Below are 22,093 nucleotides of genomic sequence, written 5' to 3'. Positions count from 1 at the left end.
TGTATCAGGAAATATCCTTAAACCAGCATTTAAAAAGTGCTTGCTTACATCCAGTTTTGGGAATTCCCTCTTGGTCCAGTGGTTAGGACTCCATGATGTTACTGCCAAGGGTGTGAATTCAATTCCTGGTTGGGGAACTTACACCCCGCAGGCCATGTGGCATGGCCAAAACTCAGAAAAAAAAGAAACATCCAGAGTTTAAAAAAATCACTAGAGTGGGAGGTTTTAAAGATCTTATGTTCTACATGGAATCTCATTGACCTTAAGTAATTGACACCCTTTTGTAAACCTACAGGATGCCTGATACTGATTTCTTTTCCAATTCTTAAAATGCATTAGTTTCTCAGTCTTTGATAAATCTATCCAACTAATTATCAAGGATTTCCCCTTAAGTGCTATATACTTAGCATTCCCACAAGACCCACACAGCTTTTTCCAAAGTTAATCCTAAAAACTAATATATCCTTACATAAATACCTAAGCATTTAATCTCTAGAGACACCACTTGGGCTGCTATTCCAGCTAAAACATTAATAAATTTTGATGTACCAATACTTTAGGGGAAATTAACAATCTGTCCCTATGAGAGAGTTCTATTGATTATCTGGGATAAAAAAAAACCTCAACCAGTTTATTTACTTTTTACGTTTTACTACTATTCTTGGCAATTGTCATCTAAAAACCAAGCAACACCCTAAATGATCTGCCTTTCCCATGGTGTTTTGCATGGTCTTCTTCTTTCCCAGTCTCGTACAGCTTCACCTCCTCCCCACAAGACAACCATCTTCTATGAATGAAAAACAAGATGCGGTTCCTTAGTATTTTGACTTGCTTATCTATTGTCTTTATACAACTAACTCCTACAGATAACATTAACCCAATAACTTGATTTTCATAAAGGACCTGAGGGGCTACCAGGTCTCAAACAGCCCTATAAACCAAATATTTAATGATGTTCTGCAGTTTTTAGATTAAATATACTTTGTTAGGCACTAATGTCTGAAAGTTTGGAATATCTGCATATATAAAACTAACTTTCTATTTCACTAGAATATGCATCTGAATTAAGCCATCTCTTGGTTCTGTTGTGTACACCACATACACAGATACATATAGATACATCTGTTCAATAAATCATGAGATGCTGAAGACTAAAATTCTCACACTACGAATGTATAACCACACAAGCACATGTGATTCCAATAAGCTGACAATGACAAGGTTCACTCAGGACTGCTTAATTTAACATATCCACTAATAAACTTTGGTTTAGGATACAACCTAACGGCAGAAAAAAAATTTTCTTGAATCCTATTCTGCTTTGCTTCCTGAAGCTTGCTAAGTTTTATATTCTAGTTTACACTGATTTAGAAAATGTTTGCTCTTTATCAACGTATATAAACAGTTTGAAGTTTTCAACTTTCTTAAAAAGATCAAGCCCTTTCCATGCCTAACTTAGAATAATAAGCTGCTTTTTACAGTGGGAAAATGTGCCAAAGAAATACTCTAAAAGATTCTATTCTATCTTTAAATATTTAAATTTAGCCTAATTAAAATGCTCTCATTGAATCATTTTAATTAAGGGTTCTCAAATGCTTCTATACTCTATATCTTTATAATAACCACCCCAAACAGTTTATCTTTCTGAAAACATGGTGCTTATTAGAAATAAGTAAGCTAACTACCTAATGAGTTGCTAAAATCAACTCCAAATGCATGAATAGTGATAAACACTTTTAAAACTATACACATTTAATTTTTTTCAAGAAGTGCCTACCTGAACCTAGTGTTTGTTTCATGATTCAACAAAGAGGCAAAATATCTGGGATAATATAGAGCAGATAACCAATGTCTTAAGAAAAGAAATTTATTATTTACACCACTGAAATAGTCCCCCATAAGAACAATATATACCATGTTTATTTGAAAGAATCAGATTCCTTTCAAATAGAAGAAGTCTATAAAGCAATACTGTCAACACAAAACAGTGGTCACATTACATATCTGCAGGCACAAGCATTGCAAATAAATTTTTTTTCATCTTATGGCTAGGTATTTTCACTGAAACACAGTGTCTGCACTTCTACAAGACAGAGCTGGAACAGAACAAAAACTTTTTGTTCATGCTTTTCAGGGCTGAACCAGTGATACATCCCATTTGAAAATGTACTGCTTTTAGGACAATGGTTTGAGGCAGGAGTGCTTCTACTTGGCCACCACAAAGAAACACACTCTAGTTCTGGACTTCCATTCCTCAGTCTTATGTTTACTATTTGTCATACTATGACATATGTGTATCACAGCAGACGTTTTCCAGTTTTACTCAAAGAACACTGACACACATACAGACCCAAACGAAACAGGTCAGAATTTAGAAATGTAAGTAGTGGAGTAAGAAGATAAATTGTGTTTATGACAAAGGAATAAAAAAAAAATCTTGGTGATTTTAAGCAAACCAAATTAAGTTCCTTACTAAAAACATTTCTTTTTTTGGTTTTAAAGAGAAAAACAGTAGTTTCAAGATGGGTTTGGGCTTAGACAACACATTGAGACAAAAACACAAGACATACTTGTTTCCAAAGTCACAAAATAACATTGTTAAGTATACATTTCTGCCACTTCGTGTGTGTGGCGGGGGGGGGGGGGGGGGGGGGGGGGGGGGGGCAGTACTCACTACTCTATGCTGGAGAAAATATTTTTTAAGAGTTACAGTATATTCATATGGGGGGAGCTTTTTTCTTTTTTGGCGTATTGCTATGATCTTCAAAAAATATAAAATTAAATTTACAAAAAAACTGGAAGACCAAGTATAAGCAGTTGGTATTTGCTGCAGTGTCCAGCACTATCATAAAGATCTTTAGCATAAAAGCGAGAAGTTGTTCCTGGATAATCAAGTATCTTCAATAACTGCCAGTACAGCTTGTAACTACTGTCCTTGCTTCTTTGAGAGATACCTGCAAGAAATCAAAATAAAGATGTCTAAGCTGTATTACACTGAATTCAAGTTAACAATCTAACACTCCTCCCCAAAGAAAGTTGATTATTTTAATAACAAACCTTTTCAAGATAAGTAATAACTGTTAATAATCCCTAACATGCATTAGGAGAAGGCAATGGCAACCCACTCCAACACTCTTGCCTGGAAAATCCCATGGACGGAGGAGCCTGGTAGGCTGCAGTCCATGGGGATGCAAAGAGTCGGGCACGACTGAGCGACTTCACTTTCATGCACTGGAGAAGGAAATGGCAACCCACTCCAGTATTCTTGCCTGGAGAATCCCAGGGACAGAGGAGCCTAGAGGGCTGCCGTCTATGGGGTCGCACAGAGTCAGACATGACTGAAGCAACTTAGCAGCAGCAGCAGCAGCAGCAACATACATTAATTATGTGCCAAGTACTGCTCTAAACACATGCATTAATTTATTTAGTCCTCACAATATTCTATGAGGAGTTTTCAACGAGAATTTATTTCTATTTTACAGTCACAAGAGGTTAAGCAATTTGTCCAAGTTCATACAGCAAGAAAGTGGTGGAGTTCAGATTGAAAACAAGACTCTGGAGGCTGCACACTGTCACTACATACTGTCTTACTTCCAAATGTGAAACCAATGTATTAGCCAATATTCTAAATTTCCCCCAAAACTCAAAGTCCATTTAATGATCTTCCTGCATAAAGGTAGTCAGCCAAAGCTGCTAAAGAACTCTGATCAAGAGTGTAAAGATGTTAATTCACTAAACAAACAAATTTTTCTTCATATTATTTTATAGGAGTGTGCAAACAAACTAAAATTTTTACATCTCTATTTCTCCCATTTATGAATTACTATACTCAGAGCTATGGGGGTGGAGAAAGAGTTCTTAAAATCAGGAGATCTAGATAAGTCTTGATGGTAAAACTTGCTCACAATGGTGTCTATTATTCCTATGACTTAGTTATTACACCATTTATAGGAACTGGGGATAAAAATGACAGTCCTAATATTATGAGACTCTAGTAAGAAGCATATTACAAGTTTATGTAAGTATCTAAGTATATCTAAGTAAATAAGTGTACGAGTGATCTGAAAAGCCAAAAGTGTAATTCAGCCAGAGTGTTATATTACATGAAGTTTCTTTTGTTGCTGTATTAGTGAAATCCAATCTTTAAAGATCTACTTTGAAAAGAATACTTGCAGTACATAATCCTGTCCACACCTCCAGAGGTTTATCCTACAAAATCTTGATGTTTACATGCAATCTATGTGTAGATTTGTATTTAAATTTGTGCTCAGAAAAAAAGACTAGAAGACAAGACATCAAGCTAGTATCTTTCATAATCACAACTGTTTGCCTAAAGGAATTAATTTTCTAATTTTTCTGCTACAGAGAGGTTACTTGTAATTTTTAACAAAAAACATTTTAGCATATTTTATTTTATCCTGACATTACTTTACAGTATGAGAACAGGGACTACATTCTCATATGATTCATAAAAGAGTGACCCACTAAATGTTACAAAATAATTAACAGGTAGCATTAAAAACATGCACTAGCCTTTGAGAGCCTCTCTACTAAAGAAGTACCGAAGGTCTTAAGAGATGTGTGTTTATGAACAAGTTAGAGGTTAAGACGAAAGCGAAAAACAGTTCCAGGGGAGATGTCACTAGATTACAAAACAGCTTTAGAATTTACCCATTTTAAATAAAAAATAAGAGTTATGTGTATACCACAGATACCAGATAATTTTTTCATTCATTAACGTACAGATGAAATAAATGATTAAACAAATGACACTTACCTTTCCCAGTATTTGTGATTCAGGTCCAAAAAATCATCTAGTTTTGCTATTTCCTTGAGGTATTGGGTTAATTTTAAAAGTTCTTTGTCTTTATCTCGATTTAGGTGTGCTTTCATAAAAGGTCTTATCTATTAGAAAACAGACATTATCCAATAATTCACATTGCAGTAAGAAAAATAGTACAAACTTGTACATTTAAGTTACAGTCAATGAAATTAATATCACCAAGGATGTCAATACTAAGAATTACTTTTATATTATCTCACTGACAGTCATGGTGTGTTTATAATAGAAGAGCCCTTCCACCTAATTTGTCTTCTATTAGCCTTTCAGTCTGAACTTGACAACACCAGCTATCTTACAGCACTTCAACCCTACATGGCTTCTCTACTTTGCAGAACTACTTAAGACTTTTCCCCCTTCTATCTAGTTGCTTCTTACTAATTAAATAATCTCATCCACGTCACTTCATTCATTAAAAAGGTACACAATACAAGCTTGATTTATAGAAGAGTGAGATAAACTTTTTTAAACCATAAATTTATTATTACAAATAATTTCAAAGACCAAAAACTGATAAAAAACTATCAGACAATAAAATGCAATATTACATATGCATTTAACCCCAGAAGTCCTCCACATAGTTGTTTTGTTATTTAAAAAAAAGAAAAGAGAAAACATTTAAATAAATTTAAAAAATCAACTTTGTATTATAATACTAGAGAATAAAACATCATTATCATATATTAGTATGGAAGAACAAACTAATGATGAAAAATAAATGTCTGATTATTTCACATCAGTATTTTTCTATTAAATTTTTATATAACTAAGATATTATGCATTGGTATAACCTGTTTTCACTCACATTTTATCATAAGTATTTTTCTTTATTATTAAAGTCTCTATTAAAATATTTTTAATTATATGAGTTTTTCCATAAAAAGTGGTCATGGTTTCTGAATTTTTAAGTTCAATATATTTTATTATGATAAAAAGTTCATTTCAAAAGCATCAAAGTCAGGATGATGGACAGGGTTGAAGACTATAATTAGTAAGGAATTTTATATCTTGACTTGAATGGTAGTTACACAAGTTCTCTGTAAAATAATGTTAAACTATACATTTTATGTACTTTTCTTTATGTTAAAGTTCTAATAGAGTTCTACTTTTTAAAACAACCTGCTCATCTATATACCACTCGATAGCATTTCATAAACCTTTAACTAATTTTAGATGAAATAATGTCTAGGATTTGCTGCAAAATATCAAAGAGAGGAAAACAGTTAAGGTATAGAGCAAACATTCATGAATTAACAAGTTGTTTAAATAGGATGATGCATACATGGGGGTTAATTTATACAATTCCAAGCAGTTCTATGTTTGAACTTTTCCATTATAAAAAAAAAATTGTTTTTAATCAAACATACTCCTATAAGAAGTGAATAAATCATTTTAGTAAAATATTAATATATCCTTATCGTGACTGAGAGAAAATGCACACTGGTCAATTTTACATAGGGACATTTAAAAACATGACATTTGATCATTGTTACATATTGAGAACAATGAGCCCATGGGAGTGTTACTGTGTCAATCAAGAGTAGAGGTTTAACAAGAATTTTTATATACTGTGTCATGGGAAAAACACAATAGCAGCTTGAAACCAACAGAAGAAAATACTCCCATACATCCCAGGTTCTACTTGCATCAAAACAGCTTAGGGCCAAGGACCTCCACAGCTGTGAGTCAGCGGGTGGCTGACTGGCACCAGTAAGAGCTGTCAGAATCTGCACAGATGCAAGCTCTTGTAGGAGATCCTACTTCCAAACAGGCAGTGCTGCTTCACAGCAGCAGCAGTGACTGCTGGAGATCAAGAAGAGTCTCCGCAGGGGCTTGTGTAAGCTCTGCAGCTACGTATAAACAGGCATGATATCAGAATGTGGTGACATGAGTTTTTGCACAATCCTGGGCAATACTGTAATATTTTAAAGTATTTCCTCATGTAACTAAAGGTTGTAAAAGAAACACACTAACTTCTAAACTATTAACATACAATGTACCAAAGTGATTTCCAGTGTAAAAGCAGGAAAAGATTTAGACTGAAAGAGAAAGTACAGATTCAGTGCCTAATAAATAAGACTTTCAACCCAAGGCCCTGCTAAGCTACTTTTACTTTCTAAACAATTGAATTGGTCTTAAGCACTATTAACAAAACTAAAATAACCCAAAGATTCTAGATCTAAAAGTTAAACCAGTTAAGTGGAAAAAATTGACTTCAACTGTTTCAGTATAATCACTGTTCCATTCTCAAGAATAATCTAAGTGATCAACATATATTATCCCTACTGCTGCATAACCAAAAAAACATTTTTAGGAACTTAAGGATATTTAGATGATCTACATTCTCTTATATTTCCACTTCCTTATATAGATAATAAAAGTGAAGTTCAGAGTAACTACTGTTTATGCATGACCGAAACTCAACTTCCTTAAGTTCAGTACTATATTTATAACTGACAAAGCCTCCTATGTTATATTTCAAACCTTAAGATTAACAAACTTTTATTATAAGAAGTTAACTACTTCAAAAATAAGCAGTCTTTAAAATCTCTGTGAAATCTTTGAGATTTCTACCAGAAGTATTATGAAACAGTGCTAACAAACACATAGTTTAAGAGTATTTCTCAATTTCAAAACCACTTCTATGTCAATGTGGGCAGAACATTAATTACTACTTTCTTAGAAGGAGTTTTCAAAAGGAGACATGAGAGAGATTACCTACAGAATGCTTAAAAATACCTCTCCTGAATTAGAATTTTTGGAGGTGGAAACTAATATATTTTTAGGAACTCCTTCAGTGATTCTACTGAGTACTCTGGTTAAAAAAAAAAAAAAAAATCTTGCTCTAAAGTACTAGAAATTTGTATCATCATCTTGCTGTATCCAGAGATGAGGAGGGCCCAAATGTTGGCTGGGAAAATGTTTCTTCTAAAAACACACATGAAAGTAATATTTTTTTTTTTAATTTAAGCTCTTCTCAAAAGTCATTCCCTGTCTTACTTACATGCAGAATCTAAGAAAAAACAAAAACAAAACACACACACAAAACCAAGCTCATACCTAAAAGAGAACAGAAAGAACAGATTGGTGGTTGCCAGAAATGGGTAGGTGGGAGAAACGAAGAAAGTCAAAAGGTACAAACCTCTAGGTATAAAATAAGTCATGGGGATATAAGGTAGAGCATAATAACTATAGTTAGTAATACTGTATTGCATACTTGAAAGCTGCTAAGAGAGTAGATCTTAATGTTCTCATCACAAGAAAAAAAATAACTCTGTATGGTGACAGAAGTGTGGTGATCATTTCACAATTTATACAAATATCAAATCATAAATTATATTGTACACCTGAAACTAATATTATACCTCAACCAAAAAAAAATTTTAATCATTCCCTGAATACCATGATTTTACCTCCTTTCCAGTACAGATACCATTGGTTTCATACAAGATTCAGCTTAGACCAACTGAATCTTTGCTCAAGACTGAAGAATGTACTTTTGTGTCTTACACCTGGTAAACCACACAGGGGAAAAGCACTTCTCCTAAAGCCTCAAACAGAAATCATTTTTTTTAAAGGGGAACATAACCACCAATCTATCCCTAGTACTTCTCTTCCAAGTCAAGAGTTTTTATATTTGTGACAATTCACTGCCTGGATTAATAAAAATTCCCTCAACTATCCTTCTTGTACACCGAAGACCACATCAATAGTCTGCAAGGATAGCTTCAAAATGTATCTGCTTCAAGTTTTTCTCTTGTCTTTTAAAGTCATCAAGAATTCAGCTTGTGGAAAAGTTGAGGACTGAGATTAAAAATATCTTAGTGTCAGGATTTACACTTCAAATGGAGATTTCATTTGCATTAGTACCATAATATCAAGCTCTCTTTTCCATTTTCATATTGTACTGACACATTGGCAGTCACAGGTACCGAAAACTTTAAGTTTCAATTTCTCTCTCACCAATTTTACACTGCTCACACGGTAAAGAAACTGCCTGCAATGAGGGAGACCTGGTTCGATCCCTGGGTTGGAAAGATCCCCTGGAGGAGGGCATGGCAACCCACTCCAGTATTCTTGTCTGGACAATCATCATGGACAGAGGAGCCTGGCAGGTTACAGTCCATGGGATCACATAGAGTAAGACATGACTTAAAGACTTAACAACAACAACAATCCTTAATCCAACAATGTCTGATGCTTTCACTTTTGATGCTGAAAGTCAATGTCAGTAAGCTCATGTTGTTCCTCAGAGCTTAGTGAAAATAAAACATCTACATGAGTTGGTTAACTAAGGAGATACCATGCGAAAGAGAAAATGTTCAATTTTATACGAATTTTTCTAAACATGTAAGTTTTTCTTGCCAACACATTACCTGAAAAAATTTATGAAATTCAATAGTGCTAAAGTTCTACTACATATACCAGCATATATGAGAATAGCAAGTAAATTATGTCTTACCTTTAGTCCATTCTGTGGGTTCATTAGAAAATTTCTTCCTATGTCATCAAACATGATGGTGTTTTTCTTGCTGTAAAACTCCGAAAACTTTCCCCATATAACACCAAGAGGCTTTACCTTAGAATAAAAACTTAGATTTAACTTAAATTTCATTAATAGTTCATCCTTTCTTAGAAGCAAAAATACTGCAAAATGCCTACAGAACTATGCCAGTGTTCCTTTACCACATGACAGTGATGGCTCTGTGAACAGACCAGAACTGAGAGGCAACACACTTTAAGAGACAATGTATCTCCCAATGTTAACTTCTGAAAGGTCTGCTCATGTCTAATGGAACTAAGCCCATTATAACACTTTCAATAATTTTAACACAAAGATTTGGGATCAAAATAAGAGTATTTAATTTAAAAAGTAAGAATCTAGTAATTATTTAGAGTCTGCTGAGCAGTCTTATGTCCCCAGAACCTGAGGTTTCACTTGGGTTCTGTTTTCAAAACTAGCAAACCTTAACAACAATGTTTCTGGCTCTTTTACTACAATATTTAAATATTTTGTAAAGCAAAAATTGACTTTCTCTTTAGTTCAGTAGTACACGTGCACAATTTCTAGAGCATTTGACTGCTTAACTTCAAAAATACCATAATTTGTAAATTCTTTCTTGTATTTCTGAATTCTTAAAATGAGCCTTCAAAAAGATAATTCCTCAGATATTCATATCTGTTGATACTTGCATAAATTCTCTGTAAAACCACATGAGAAGTAACAGTGATTGCCTATACGAAGGACAGTTAAGTGGCTGGAAGGTTCAGGACGGAGGAAGACTTTTCACTACATACTTTATTTGTGAATCACGTGAACTTTTTTTATACATTCAAAAATTTTTTTAATACACTAACTTTTAGAAGTTAAAAGTTTTTTCTTTTAGAAGAAATTTGCTGAATGCAGGAGTCTCATTTGTGATACGAGATTACATGCTATTAACTATATGAAATTAAATGGTAGTAATAAATGGTGATAAGAGTTGTCATTTTAAAATGTTTTCTTTTTTTCCTTCTATAGTTTATTTTAATATGGAGAAAGTCTCTTTTCCTATCTTAGCGTTCTTGCTACTACAAAAAATGTTATTGAAATATTTTAATGTCACTATAATTTTATTTGCTGTATGTGTTTGCACTATCTGTTTACTACTGAAACAAACCCCCCAAATACTTGAAGACAAATATATTGGAACTGAAACAACAAACCAGATTTTTGGTTTTCCTAGCCAACATAAAGTCTCAAGAGATAAGACAAGAGCTCTATGACAGCCAGGGTTAGCAATCCTACATCCTCCTAAATAGAGCTGTCATTTTGTAATTAGGTCAAGCACTATATGTTCCCCAAAACATGCACTACTTTGTTCTCAATTAGAGAAGTAACATTGCTGACTGTAGGGAAAAAAATTGTGAAAACACAAAAAAGGACAAAGGAAAAATTTTAAATATCTATAATCCAGTTAGTACCAAAGATTACAACTAGATATTCCGGTATATTTACCTCCAGTCTTTCTGATAAACAGCGGCAGCCTCAAAGAGTTCACAGATCTTTTGTTAAGCTAAGGGAAACCCTGAACCAAACAAAGGTTAAAAAACTATTTTCTAACAGTTTGCAAATACTGCTAAAATACTTCTTTCACTTTAATAATGTATCATGAAAAAATTTTAAAGCACTAAATACTACATCAAATAGTTAGCCGCATTCCATTAAAGGGGTGAACAAAAATTTATACAATCAACTGTCTACCATGGTGGGGATTTGTTTATTGAGGATTTCTTTTTATTCCTTTTTCATTATTAGAAACATTCCTATGTTTAACATTTGCCACACTTCTTTTCCCCGTTTAGATTTAGTAAATGTACCACTTCAGCAGATAATAAATTACATTTTCTCCTGATGTAGATTTAATTTCCTTTACTGAAAAATCCCCATGCACATAATTTGACTTATGATGGACAATTTTAATACTGTCTCTTCTAAATTTTCCTAGTTTGCTAAGTTCTCCCCAATTCCTATTAGTCTGTGTGTTTCCAAAAGGCATGGAACCAGGTGTTCTCATCTCTTTATTCCCAACAGTGCCCATTGCAGGGCTTTGCAGATACTAGAAGTTCATAGTATGACTAGTTACTTCATGAGTAAACAAAGTGAAGAAACTTAATCTTTTTAAGCACAAATCTTTTTTGACGGTTCTTCTTATTTTCTTTAGGCCTTCACATACGTCACCCCAAAGACATGCATCATGATGTATCTGCTTTTATTTATCAGTTTCATATAGGCCAAGACAAGTATGTTCTGGTCTGTTTCTACTATCTTCCCTGAAGATATCCAGTATTTTTTCTCATCTACTCTGTCTCCTCTACACTGTTGGAGAAGGCAATGGCAAGCCACTCCAGTACTCTTGACTAGAAAATCTCATGGACGGAGGAGCCTGGTAGGCTGCAGTCCACGGGGTCGCTACAAGTTGGACACGACTGAACGACTTCACTTTCACGCATTGGAGAAGGAAATGGCAACCCACTCCAGTGTTCTTGCCTGGAGAATCCCAGGGATGGCGGAACCTGGTGGGCTGCCGCCTATGGGGTCCCACAGAGTCGGACACGACTGAAGCGACTTAGCAGCAGCAGTAGCAGCAGCATTCTGTCTTTAGCAACACTGTGCTGCTATCATCATAGGACAATTAACCATGACTTTTCCTGACAGCCCTTCCTTAAGCTTCTTAATTTTGTCACTAAAATTCAAATCTATTAACTTGAAATACAGCTTCCTCCGTCAAAACTCAACTGATACTTTATTATCCAGTCGGATTTCTAAACTCTTTGTGTAGTTTATTCCATCAATACAAATGCAAATAATATATCAGAAAACAAGCAAGTCTTTAAATAAAAGAAAAATGACTTCTTACATCTATTAATCCTCTCCTCGGAGTATGCACTGTTATCATAGCAGCACTGTCCAACATGAAGGTAATCTTGTAATTTGCATTTGTACTCACTCCCAGCTCCTATAAATATAAATGTTCACATGGTTAAAATATAATAATGTAGACAATCCCAGGCTTTATGAATAGCCCAGCATAATTTCCCATTATACCATCTTTCTATCCCCCTGGCTACCACATCTTGATCAACAACTGGCAAGCATTTTAGTTTCACTAAGCAGATTGAGTAAATGGTAGTCCAAAGAACTCTAGTCTATTTAGCTTCCAAATGAGGGGCCCTTTTCAATATACTACCAGAAACAGGTTACTTCCTAATTCACTATTTTAGAAGAGCATCACTCCTTTAAGCATCACATATCAGACAAAAGAAGGAAAATAAAGTGTTAGCATAAAATGAGGGAAAGAGGAACAGGAGCTTTGCTGTACTTTATCTTGAAAAAGACATAGGTAGGTAATCAAAGCAAATCACCACTAAGCAGAGTTGAAAAACACCTCTAACTCCTGATATTGGCATTTGTTTTGATACTAAATGTCCTCCAATCACAATGAAATTAATTCAGAATTTTCTAAAAAGACAAATGCAGTTTCAAAATGTTCTTAAATGGATTGTTTTCTAACACTTACTTTCATTTTAGCTTCAATCCACTTCATATTTGTTGCAGCTAAAACATGAGGAATGATAACACAATATATATGAAAAGTTTGAACTTAATTTAAAAAAATCTTTCTTCTGTATAAATTAGTTTCTAAGCAATACTAAAAGTTCAAATATACCACAAATAATCCCTAGCATAATTTATGGTTAATTTTCTTTTAATTATTTATAAAAACAAACTTATTTTACTGTGTCTTCAAGACAACAATTTTTAACTTTTCTCTAAAAGATACCAGTCACCAATGCTCAAAGGAACTCTGAACCTAGGAAATTCATAAATCAAGCCCTAATCACCCTTTTAAAAACAGCCCTGCTACTATTCTCCATCAGTTCTAAACTTGAATTTAGGGTGCCTGGATCTCCATTTTTTTCTATGTTCCCCCTGCCAGGTAACACACAGGTGGCGGGGGCGGGGGTTGTGTGGGCGGGGGCGTGTGTATGTATGTATGTCAATATAAGCAGATGAATATGTATGTACGTCAATATAAGCTAATGAAAATTACAATTTTTCCAGGTCTGGCAAACTTAGTGATCACTGAGTCGAGCAGCTTTTAACAAGTCTAAGACAACTAAATTCATAAACTGCATCTATGTTATGTACCTGCTCACTGTCAGTTACCAACCTCTTTGAGATCACTGACATTAAAATTCAACCTTCAGCTTCATGTGCATTACTCATCTCAAGTTACTGGACTTAAACTACATAGGTATTACAAAGTAAAATATTTCAAAAGGGAAAAAGGAGTTCAATTATTTAAAGTGTGTATACACATGCATGTATGTTATTTTTTAAGGGCAATTGAGGTACCTAAGTTCTTGGAATAAAAATCTTTAGCACACATAAAATAACCAAAATCACCTTACACGCAAAATTGGTCAGCTGAACTAAAATTTTAGAGAATGATGTGTCTACAATGACAACAAATCATGTGATAGGGAAAGATAACTTTTTAATTCAGTATATATTTTGAATCTGTAATTCCCAGATGAAAAACAGATTCTCAGCTAATAAAAAGGATTTCTTAACTATTAAGCAATTATTACATGTCAGACACATTACTAGTTGCTATATCAATATTTTATTCTTATAACTATCCTGAAATATAGGTTTCCTTATCTTCATTTCTCAGATGAAGAAGCTAAGGCTCAGAGTGATTAACTGACCTGCCCAGTATCAGGAAGGTCAGAGCCAGAATTAAAACCTTAGTCTACTTAGCTATAAAATGAGATGCCCTTTTCAATGTACTACTATGAAATTTATAAAAATAACCTATTTTAAATATATGATTGTAAAAAATTCTCAAAATCCATAAGTCTACTCTAATAACAGTTAGAGGATAAACGTTTTTCTCAAATGTCATCTCAGAAGTCAGAATTGCTGAACACAAAACTGTTTTTTAGGAAGCTTTCTCCTCTGTATCTTAAAAATCAGAAAATTATATGTTTAAGTATATATTTAGTTATAACAGATATGCACTCATGTTAGTACTAAACTATTGAAATACTCTGATTAATAAGAGAAAATACAAAGGAAATTTACAGACTGCAGAAGTATGTAGCCTCTATAATCAGTAACCTAATACAGTTAAATGTACCATCTTTAGCTGATGGCAGTTTATTAATTCACAATTAGGATAGCTCTTTTCTGCTTATGACATTGCCAAGAGAAAACTTAAAATGTTTATGGGAAGGTAAGATGTAAATCAATACACCACTCCCCTTTCCTTTTCAGAAAATCATGCCACAAAAAAAATAATGTCACCTCAACTGAACAGTGTGCTCGGTAATGCAGTAAATTTACTTTTCTGGAGCAAACTCACTCTTGTCATAGACCTACAAGTTCCTGGGATGGCAGACCACAACTTGAGTCACACTGCTTTAACCCACTTATTAATTTTCCCTAAGTAAATTCACATTGCCTTTATTTCTGAACTATATCACTGTAAATTTTTTTTAATACATATGTTTCTCTAATGTTCTGAGACTAGAATAATGAAGAAAGGAGAAAGCAACAGTATACTAAAACATCAAAGATTCTATAGGAAATATCAGAAAGAAAAGATCCTTATCAAAGTGGGGTCTTGTAAAAACAGGCCATTTTATTTCACACTATAAACTACTCTCATCCTATATTTAAGTATTTCAGTGGTATTGGCAAATACATGTATACGTTCACACTGTGATGAAAGTATCAAACATGCTTCATCAGAAATTTGCAAAATAAAATTTAAGTCACATTTTATAAAGCAAAGTAATATAAGCAATAACCTTATTTTCATGAAAATCTAAACAAGAAATACAGCTTACACCAAATAACAATGTCATAATCCTCATATGCAGATGTTAGGAATTCATGAAGATATGGCCGCATTAATTCTACCCCAGTCTCTGCACAAGACCTATGGTCTAAAAGAAAATCAGTTAGAAATGATGATTAGTTTATTATCATGGACAAGTATCTAACATCAATTAAACTTCTGAAATATAACAGAAACACTCAAAATACTAACTACTTCGGACTAACTTCTATCAGCTGACAGCGGGACATCTTCAAAGCACACGATTCACTATTCTTGCTCCAACTTTAACTGATCAATTCTGTTCAATTTGCAAAGAGTCAATACCCAGAATTCAGGCTTATATAATAAACAGTACGTTTTCTTCTAATCTCTAAAACATAGATCTTATTTTAGGATATGAAAAACAAACTAGGGCCAGATATACTCACTTTTTAGCCATTCACCTTCCAAATATAATCATATTTCACCAAAATGACAGATTCAATTAATTTAATAATCAAATTTTAAAATAAATGTACACTAACTTATGACATGTACTTAAAGGTTAGGATTAGAGGTAAATATGATCATTTTAATGTCAGGAGTTAACTAATTATTTCTGGCAATATTAAAGGATGAAATGAATATCTTTTTTTGTTGACATGAAGTATCAAATGTCAAATTCTTAAATTCAAGAATCTGTTTTGAACATAACAGAACCAGAAATAAACTATCAAAAATGATTTTTAAATAATCCTCATAAAATGTTAATAAATAGCTAACGGCTTTATTAAAGTATCACGTATTCACAAACTAGAAAATCACCAGACCAAAAAATACATATATTTAACTCACAATGAATACAAAATGATTGAAATGTTGAATATATCATTAAGTAAACATGAAAAGGATATACATATAAATATCCAGGAAATTAACACATAAAAAAAGATCTCTAGATCTTGGGATTACATATGACTTCTTTTTTTTGCTTACAATAAATGATTTACTTTTAAAATAAAAAGAAATGCTTTCAAGTAATTCGTAGTGCAAGGAAAACACAAAAGGGGAAAATGCTGTTACGGGTAACAGACGATGAAGCACCGTTTCAGCTGACTTACCAAATAATGTATAATCAACATCTAGTACCAAAAGTTTTTTCCCTTCCCTGGGAGGATTCAAAATTTCCACTTTGTACTCTTTTACTCTGCGGGAAATTTTCAGTAGGTTTTCCTCCCTAATGAAAAATAAAATCAGACGAAAAGATTCACTTTTTCTTGTATTACAACCAATTCCCTTTGATGATGAAAAGCACTCACCTATTTTCTACTTCAACTACTTCATCTTCAATATCAAAGTCGTTAACAACGTCATCATTGTCAGGAGGTGGACCTAAGACATCTTCCTATTAAGACGAAAAACAGTATTGCTTTACCATATTATCTTTAACATAACAAATATATGCATAGCATAAAAAATTAAGAGATACAAATTGAGTCCAAAAGTCTTGCAAGCACACGCTATGGGAAAACGTCCACGTTTTACGTATGTTCACTGGGCAGATTTACCACGTTAAATTTGACCATTATCACTACTACTATACTAAAAGCTACCTGTGTACACGGACAAGTTCCCCAGTGTTTGCTTTCTGCTGAGTTAATACCACATTCACTGTGCAGTTTTTACTTTCTATTGACTATTAAACTGACAATTTTACCACAATTAAAACTATGATGTAACAGTGTGATATAAATCATAATATCTTCAGCCTCGGTGGCTCAGTGGTAAAGAATCCACCTGTAATGAAGGAAACGTGGGTTTGATCCCTGGGTCGGGAAGATCCCCTGGAGGAGGAACTGGCAACCCACTCCGGTATTCTTGCCAGAAAAATCCCATGGACAGAGGAGTCTGGAGGGTCGCAAAAAGTCGGACATGACTGAGCGACTAAGCACGCACGCATCTTCAATGGGACAAATGTAACAAAAGTAAACATTTACCAAGCTCTCCTCACGAGTTCCCATCATCATGATTTTAGTATTTGGTTTCAGTTTGAGAGCTCCAAGCTTAACATCATTTTCTGCAGGTTTGCCTACAATACAAGCAAATGACTGTTTTCTCACTAAAGTTCAGGTGCTGGTTTCACTATCCCATTATACAAAACCCTAACATTAAAAGATTCCACAGCAGGTTCTTTTCCCTTAAATTAATAAACGATTACTGCTGAATTAGCAGTTTCTAACACACTATGAAGAGCAATTAATACAAGGTTGGGTTTTTTCCCCCAACTCCGTCTTAGAGGAACATCTTTAATTCAACTAACTAAATAAACTCATGTTTTATTCTTATTCTGTTGTTCAAGATGAAAATAACTGTTTTCCGGAAAGTCCTGAAAATTGACTGCCTGGGATAACTGTAGATTTACTGCTACTCAGAACTCACTCTTCAATGATAAAACAAACAAAAACACCTTAAAAGTGCCTTTTAACTGAATATGAACATTGCTGATAATTTCTAAATCATTATTACTTTCAAAAGAGAAAAGGTTATTTGGAGAGAGTAAAAGGCCCAAGCTGTAATGAAAAGACTGTACTAGAAGACAGATATTACAAATTACACTCTTTACCTGGGACTTCCATGTCCAAGGTTTAACAAGCAAACATCAACCGTCAGAGGAAATCAACAGTAATCTTAATAGTGGTGTTATTTCCAAGTATCCTTAAATACTCTTATTGTATCACTAAAATAGTTTAAGGGATATCCCTATCAAAGAAACCTCCAGGGGTAAAGACTTATTAAGGTGAACTGGTAATAGCTAATGTAAAGATTTATAAATATATCAATGCAATAAATTTGAAGAAGGAAGAAAATTACCTTTAACTTTGAGCCCAAGTAACTTCTGGCGTTCTGGTAGCACTCCTGTAAGGGTCTTCAGAAACTGTTTGAGATCCAGCACAGTATCATCTTCCGAAAGTGTGGTCACTGAATATTCCTGTCCACCCCATTTTACAATGATAGGAAGAGCCATCTTTGAAACATATGATAAGGCAGTTTTCCTTCTGAAAAAGATACCTAGAAAGAAAACCATATACATGTTGAAACAGACGTATCAAAGATATCATGGTCATACAGCAGAAACTAACACAACGTTGCAAAGCAACTATATTCAACAAAAATTTTTAAAAAGATGTATCAAAGCTCTAAGTCTTATAAACTGCATCCTTTGAGTCCTATTTTACAACTTGATGGTACAGAAACAGGATTTTCTACTTATAGAAATGTTATCAGAACACCAAAAGTTATTAGGAGTCAAAGTTAAAATTCCTCCATGCTCCCAACTTTTAGCTTAGTTACAACCCTCTAATATTCTATCAGATTATTCCTGTTTGGAAAGCTGCCATCATGAACTACATATTAGGTTTGTGCTACAGGCAAATTCCTCCATGATGGACCATCCATGTTCATTTACCATTTGCAAGGTAGGACAGTGAGTTGTTAAGAGCACAAACTGTTGAGTCAGATTACCTGAGTTTGGAGTTCAGGAATCCCACTTATTAGCTATTTAACCTTAGAAAGTTAATTGACTCTTAGTGCCTAGGTTTCCTCATCAGTAAAATAGGGATGATAATACTACCTACTTCTCAAGGTTCATGAGGAGTAAGTTAATTTTTGTAAGTCACATACTACCTGGCACATAGGTAGCACTATGCAAGTAAGTATTGGTTAAATAGTTTCAAAAATTACAACTGCAGTGTTTTAGGCACAGCATTAAACAAATGGTAAATGGCCATTATTTATTTCAGATTTAATAAACAGGGCTTCCCTAATAGCTCATTTGGTAAAGAATCCGCCTGCAATGCAGGAGATCCCAGTTCAATTCCTGGGTCAGGAAGATCCACTAGAGAAGGCATAGGCTAGCCACTCCAGTATTCTTGGGCTTCCCTTGTGGCTCAGCTGGTAAAGAAACCGCCTGCAATGCGGAAGACCTGGATTCGATCCCTGGGTTGGGAAGATCCCCTGGAGAAAGGAAAGACTACCCACTCCAGTATTCTGGCCTAGAGAATTCCATAGATTGTATAGTCAGACACAACTGAGCGATTTTCACTTTCACTTTTTCACAGGGGATGAGATGGTTGGATGGCATCACTGACTCGATGCATATGAGTTTGAGCAAGCTCCGGGAGTTGGTGATGGACAGGGAAGCCTTGCGTGCTGCAGTTCATGAGGGTCACAGAGTCGGATACAACTGAGTGATTGAACTGAACTGAATACACAGAACAGTTTTTACACAATCTCATTTAACAAGGTTGTTTGGTAAGAACTGTCTCTCTTTCACTGTGAAGGAAACAGAGAGTTTAGAAGTGAAGTGAAAGTCGCTCAGTTGTGTCCGACTCTTTGTGACCCCATGGACTATACAGTCCATGGAATTCTCTAGGAGTTCAGAGAGGTTATGTAATTGGCTCATGCACAAACAGCTGATAAATGAACAGGTCTTCTGACTAAATCTCAAGTTTCTTCCCCTTGTGTCTCTCTTGAATTGAACTTAAGGTACCAAAGATCAGTAAATACAAAACCCACAGGCACAGATAAAGTACACAAAGATTATACAGCAGCTGCCACTCATCAATGATAGCAGGTAGGTCTTCCCCGCCATAAAGCTTTCTACCAGTTTTCATGTTTGTTCCCCCAGCAGGTCAGAGAACTAGATCTTTTTCATCTCAAAGTAGTGGTATTTCCAAATGCTGTCATAATATATTATGACTGCACTCTTCAAGTATTACAACCAACAAGAAAGAAGGCAAATTCTGAATCTTAACATGGAAATGTAATTTGGAAACTCAAGATGTCTTCAGCATGCCCATTGAAAAGAGCACCATAAATTCACTTACATTCATTCTATGTTTATAACCTGCTCTACAAGAAGGTATGCTACTTTAGAGCAATGTATTCTATTTGGCAAGAACGTGCTCTAACAAATGCTATACTCCTCAAAAAAAAAGCCAAATAGGCCTTTTGTGTCAAACTGAAATACCATTTAAATATTATTTTTCTGTGAGAAGTGGAAATAAAAATGAAAACTTACAAGAGCTAGGAATGCAAACAGTGCTAATACAGCACGTTGTATTGGGCAGAACAAAACATTTGAAGCGAGATCACCTCAACTCTAGGTGGGTGCAGACAAATCATTGTGCCTCTAGATGAGTGTTCTCAAAGTGTGGTCCCCAGACCATTCAACAGCACTGACCCCACTTGGTAACTTGTTAGAAATGTAACTGGGCCTGGAAAGAAGAGACCTAGCACTTCGTGTTTTAACAATCCCTGTTGCCACCTCCCCCCCATCTTTGAGGCATCTTAAAGTTAGAGAGGCTCTTCAATTTTCTCAGCCTTAAAAAAGAAAATGTGCCAGATGGCATGGGCTCTGCGTGCTTAGTAAAGCAGTATACAAATGTTACATATCACCTATGCCACAAGTGGATTTCCAAACTGACAACTGCTCTAAAGGACTAGGCACAATAAAACAAATACCATAAAAAAGTTTAATGCAAAAGCCCTTAAAACTGTTTTTCAAAGTTATACTGAACTTTACTCCTTGAATATTTAGATTATTCACAAGAATGGAGCAATGCAATGCAAATGCACGAGTCATTTTCTGTTTTCACATTTGGCCTTTCCCTACACAATTCTAATGTTTTGTGTCATTCCAGATCTTATCAGATTTATAAAGTGAAAAACGATTTTGGGGGTAGGTATGGCGATCCAACCAAAATAAGTTAGCAAGGAACATACCTTTATGGTGGTGAAACTACGGTCAAGAACGGCTGTCTGGATAAATTCTTCCAACCTAACATACAGTGGTGACTTGTCTAGTCAAGGTAGTAATGTTTACCATGACAATAGCGTTAAGCCCTGCAATAACAGCTGTGACAGCACTTATAAGCAATACAAATGGTGGTGAAAATAGAAAAATTATAATATGCTCGACAATTTTATTGAATAATCTCATTTAATCTTCACAATCCTAAAGTGACAACTACTGTCTTCACTATACAGACTAGAAATTTGAAAAAGAAAAACAAGCTGCTCCAGACCACACAACTAAAAAGTACCAAAGGCGGTCAATTTGAAAGGACCTTCAGCCTAAGTTAACACCTTAGGAATTGAGGGGAATTAACTTTTCAACCTGCCTACTATTGAAGAACTGCCAACTCGTTCTCTGGACAGCACGGCTGCAGCAACTGCGAGCGAGTGCAGAGAAGCAGCAGCTAGGGGACAGCACAGAAGACAGGCAGAGACCCCCAAAACCCAGAAGGGCTGAGATACGTTCAACAGGGAGGGGGAAGAAATGGACAAACCCCAGACGAGAGAGGAATGAGACGGGAGGACGCAAAAACCCAGAGAGGCGCGGAAAGCCCTCCACCCAGGCGAGGAGGCTGGATGCGAGGGTGGCGGCCCCTGTGATGAGCGGGCCGAGGCCGAAGGCCTGGGCCGCGCACGGACCAGGGTAGCCGCGGGCGGGACGCCCTAATGCAGCCCCAGCCGGCCTGCCAGGCCACAGTGAAGGTCGCGCACCGAGGACAGCAAAGCTGCGGTCCTCCAGCCCAACGGTGTTTCCGCGGGTAGTGGGCAGGGATGCCCAGCGTCCCCTCACCTGGAGCACAGCTGAACCGACAACAGCGGATGCAGGAACCGACCGCAGAGGAACCCACGGCGACCGGAAGTGAGAGAAGGGGACCGGAACCGGCTAACGAACCGGAAGTTAGAGTTTGAAACGGAAGCGCGCCAGAGACGGGACAATCTCTTCCTTTGTTTCTCTTCGTGTAGTCATACTACGTAGTCGCCGCCAAGAACTGCCTCACCGCGACGTGGGAAGCAGGCCTTTCGGAGA

The 22,093-nt window shown here is 35.3% G+C and overlaps 1 protein-coding gene across 1 annotated transcript; it reads right to left on the bottom strand.

The window, feature by feature from the left end:
- Window positions 1–1,851: 1,851 nt before the first annotated feature.
- UBLCP1 (ubiquitin like domain containing CTD phosphatase 1) lies at window positions 1,852–22,002 on the bottom strand. Its single transcript, XM_019965336.2, has 11 exons — window positions 21,857–22,002; window positions 18,082–18,279; window positions 17,208–17,299; window positions 16,530–16,615; window positions 16,332–16,447; window positions 15,239–15,337; window positions 12,901–12,938; window positions 12,241–12,339; window positions 9,303–9,419; window positions 4,778–4,905; window positions 1,852–2,954 (listed from the first exon to the last, which is right to left on the bottom strand). The coding sequence occupies exons 2-11, from the start codon at window positions 18,233–18,235 to the stop codon at window positions 2,927–2,929; spliced, it is 957 nt and encodes a 318-aa protein (XP_019820895.1). The 5' UTR covers window positions 18,236–18,279; window positions 21,857–22,002; the 3' UTR covers window positions 1,852–2,926.
- Between the last annotated feature and the right edge of the window lie 91 nt (window positions 22,003–22,093).

The sequence above is a fragment of the Bos indicus genome, chromosome 7 (assembly GCF_029378745.1).
Source record: "Bos indicus isolate NIAB-ARS_2022 breed Sahiwal x Tharparkar chromosome 7, NIAB-ARS_B.indTharparkar_mat_pri_1.0, whole genome shotgun sequence".
In the NCBI taxonomy this organism is placed as follows: Eukaryota; Metazoa; Chordata; class Mammalia; order Artiodactyla; family Bovidae; genus Bos; species Bos indicus.
The sequence above is the reverse complement of the archived record's forward strand: the minus strand, read 5'-3'. Positions and strand labels throughout refer to the sequence as shown.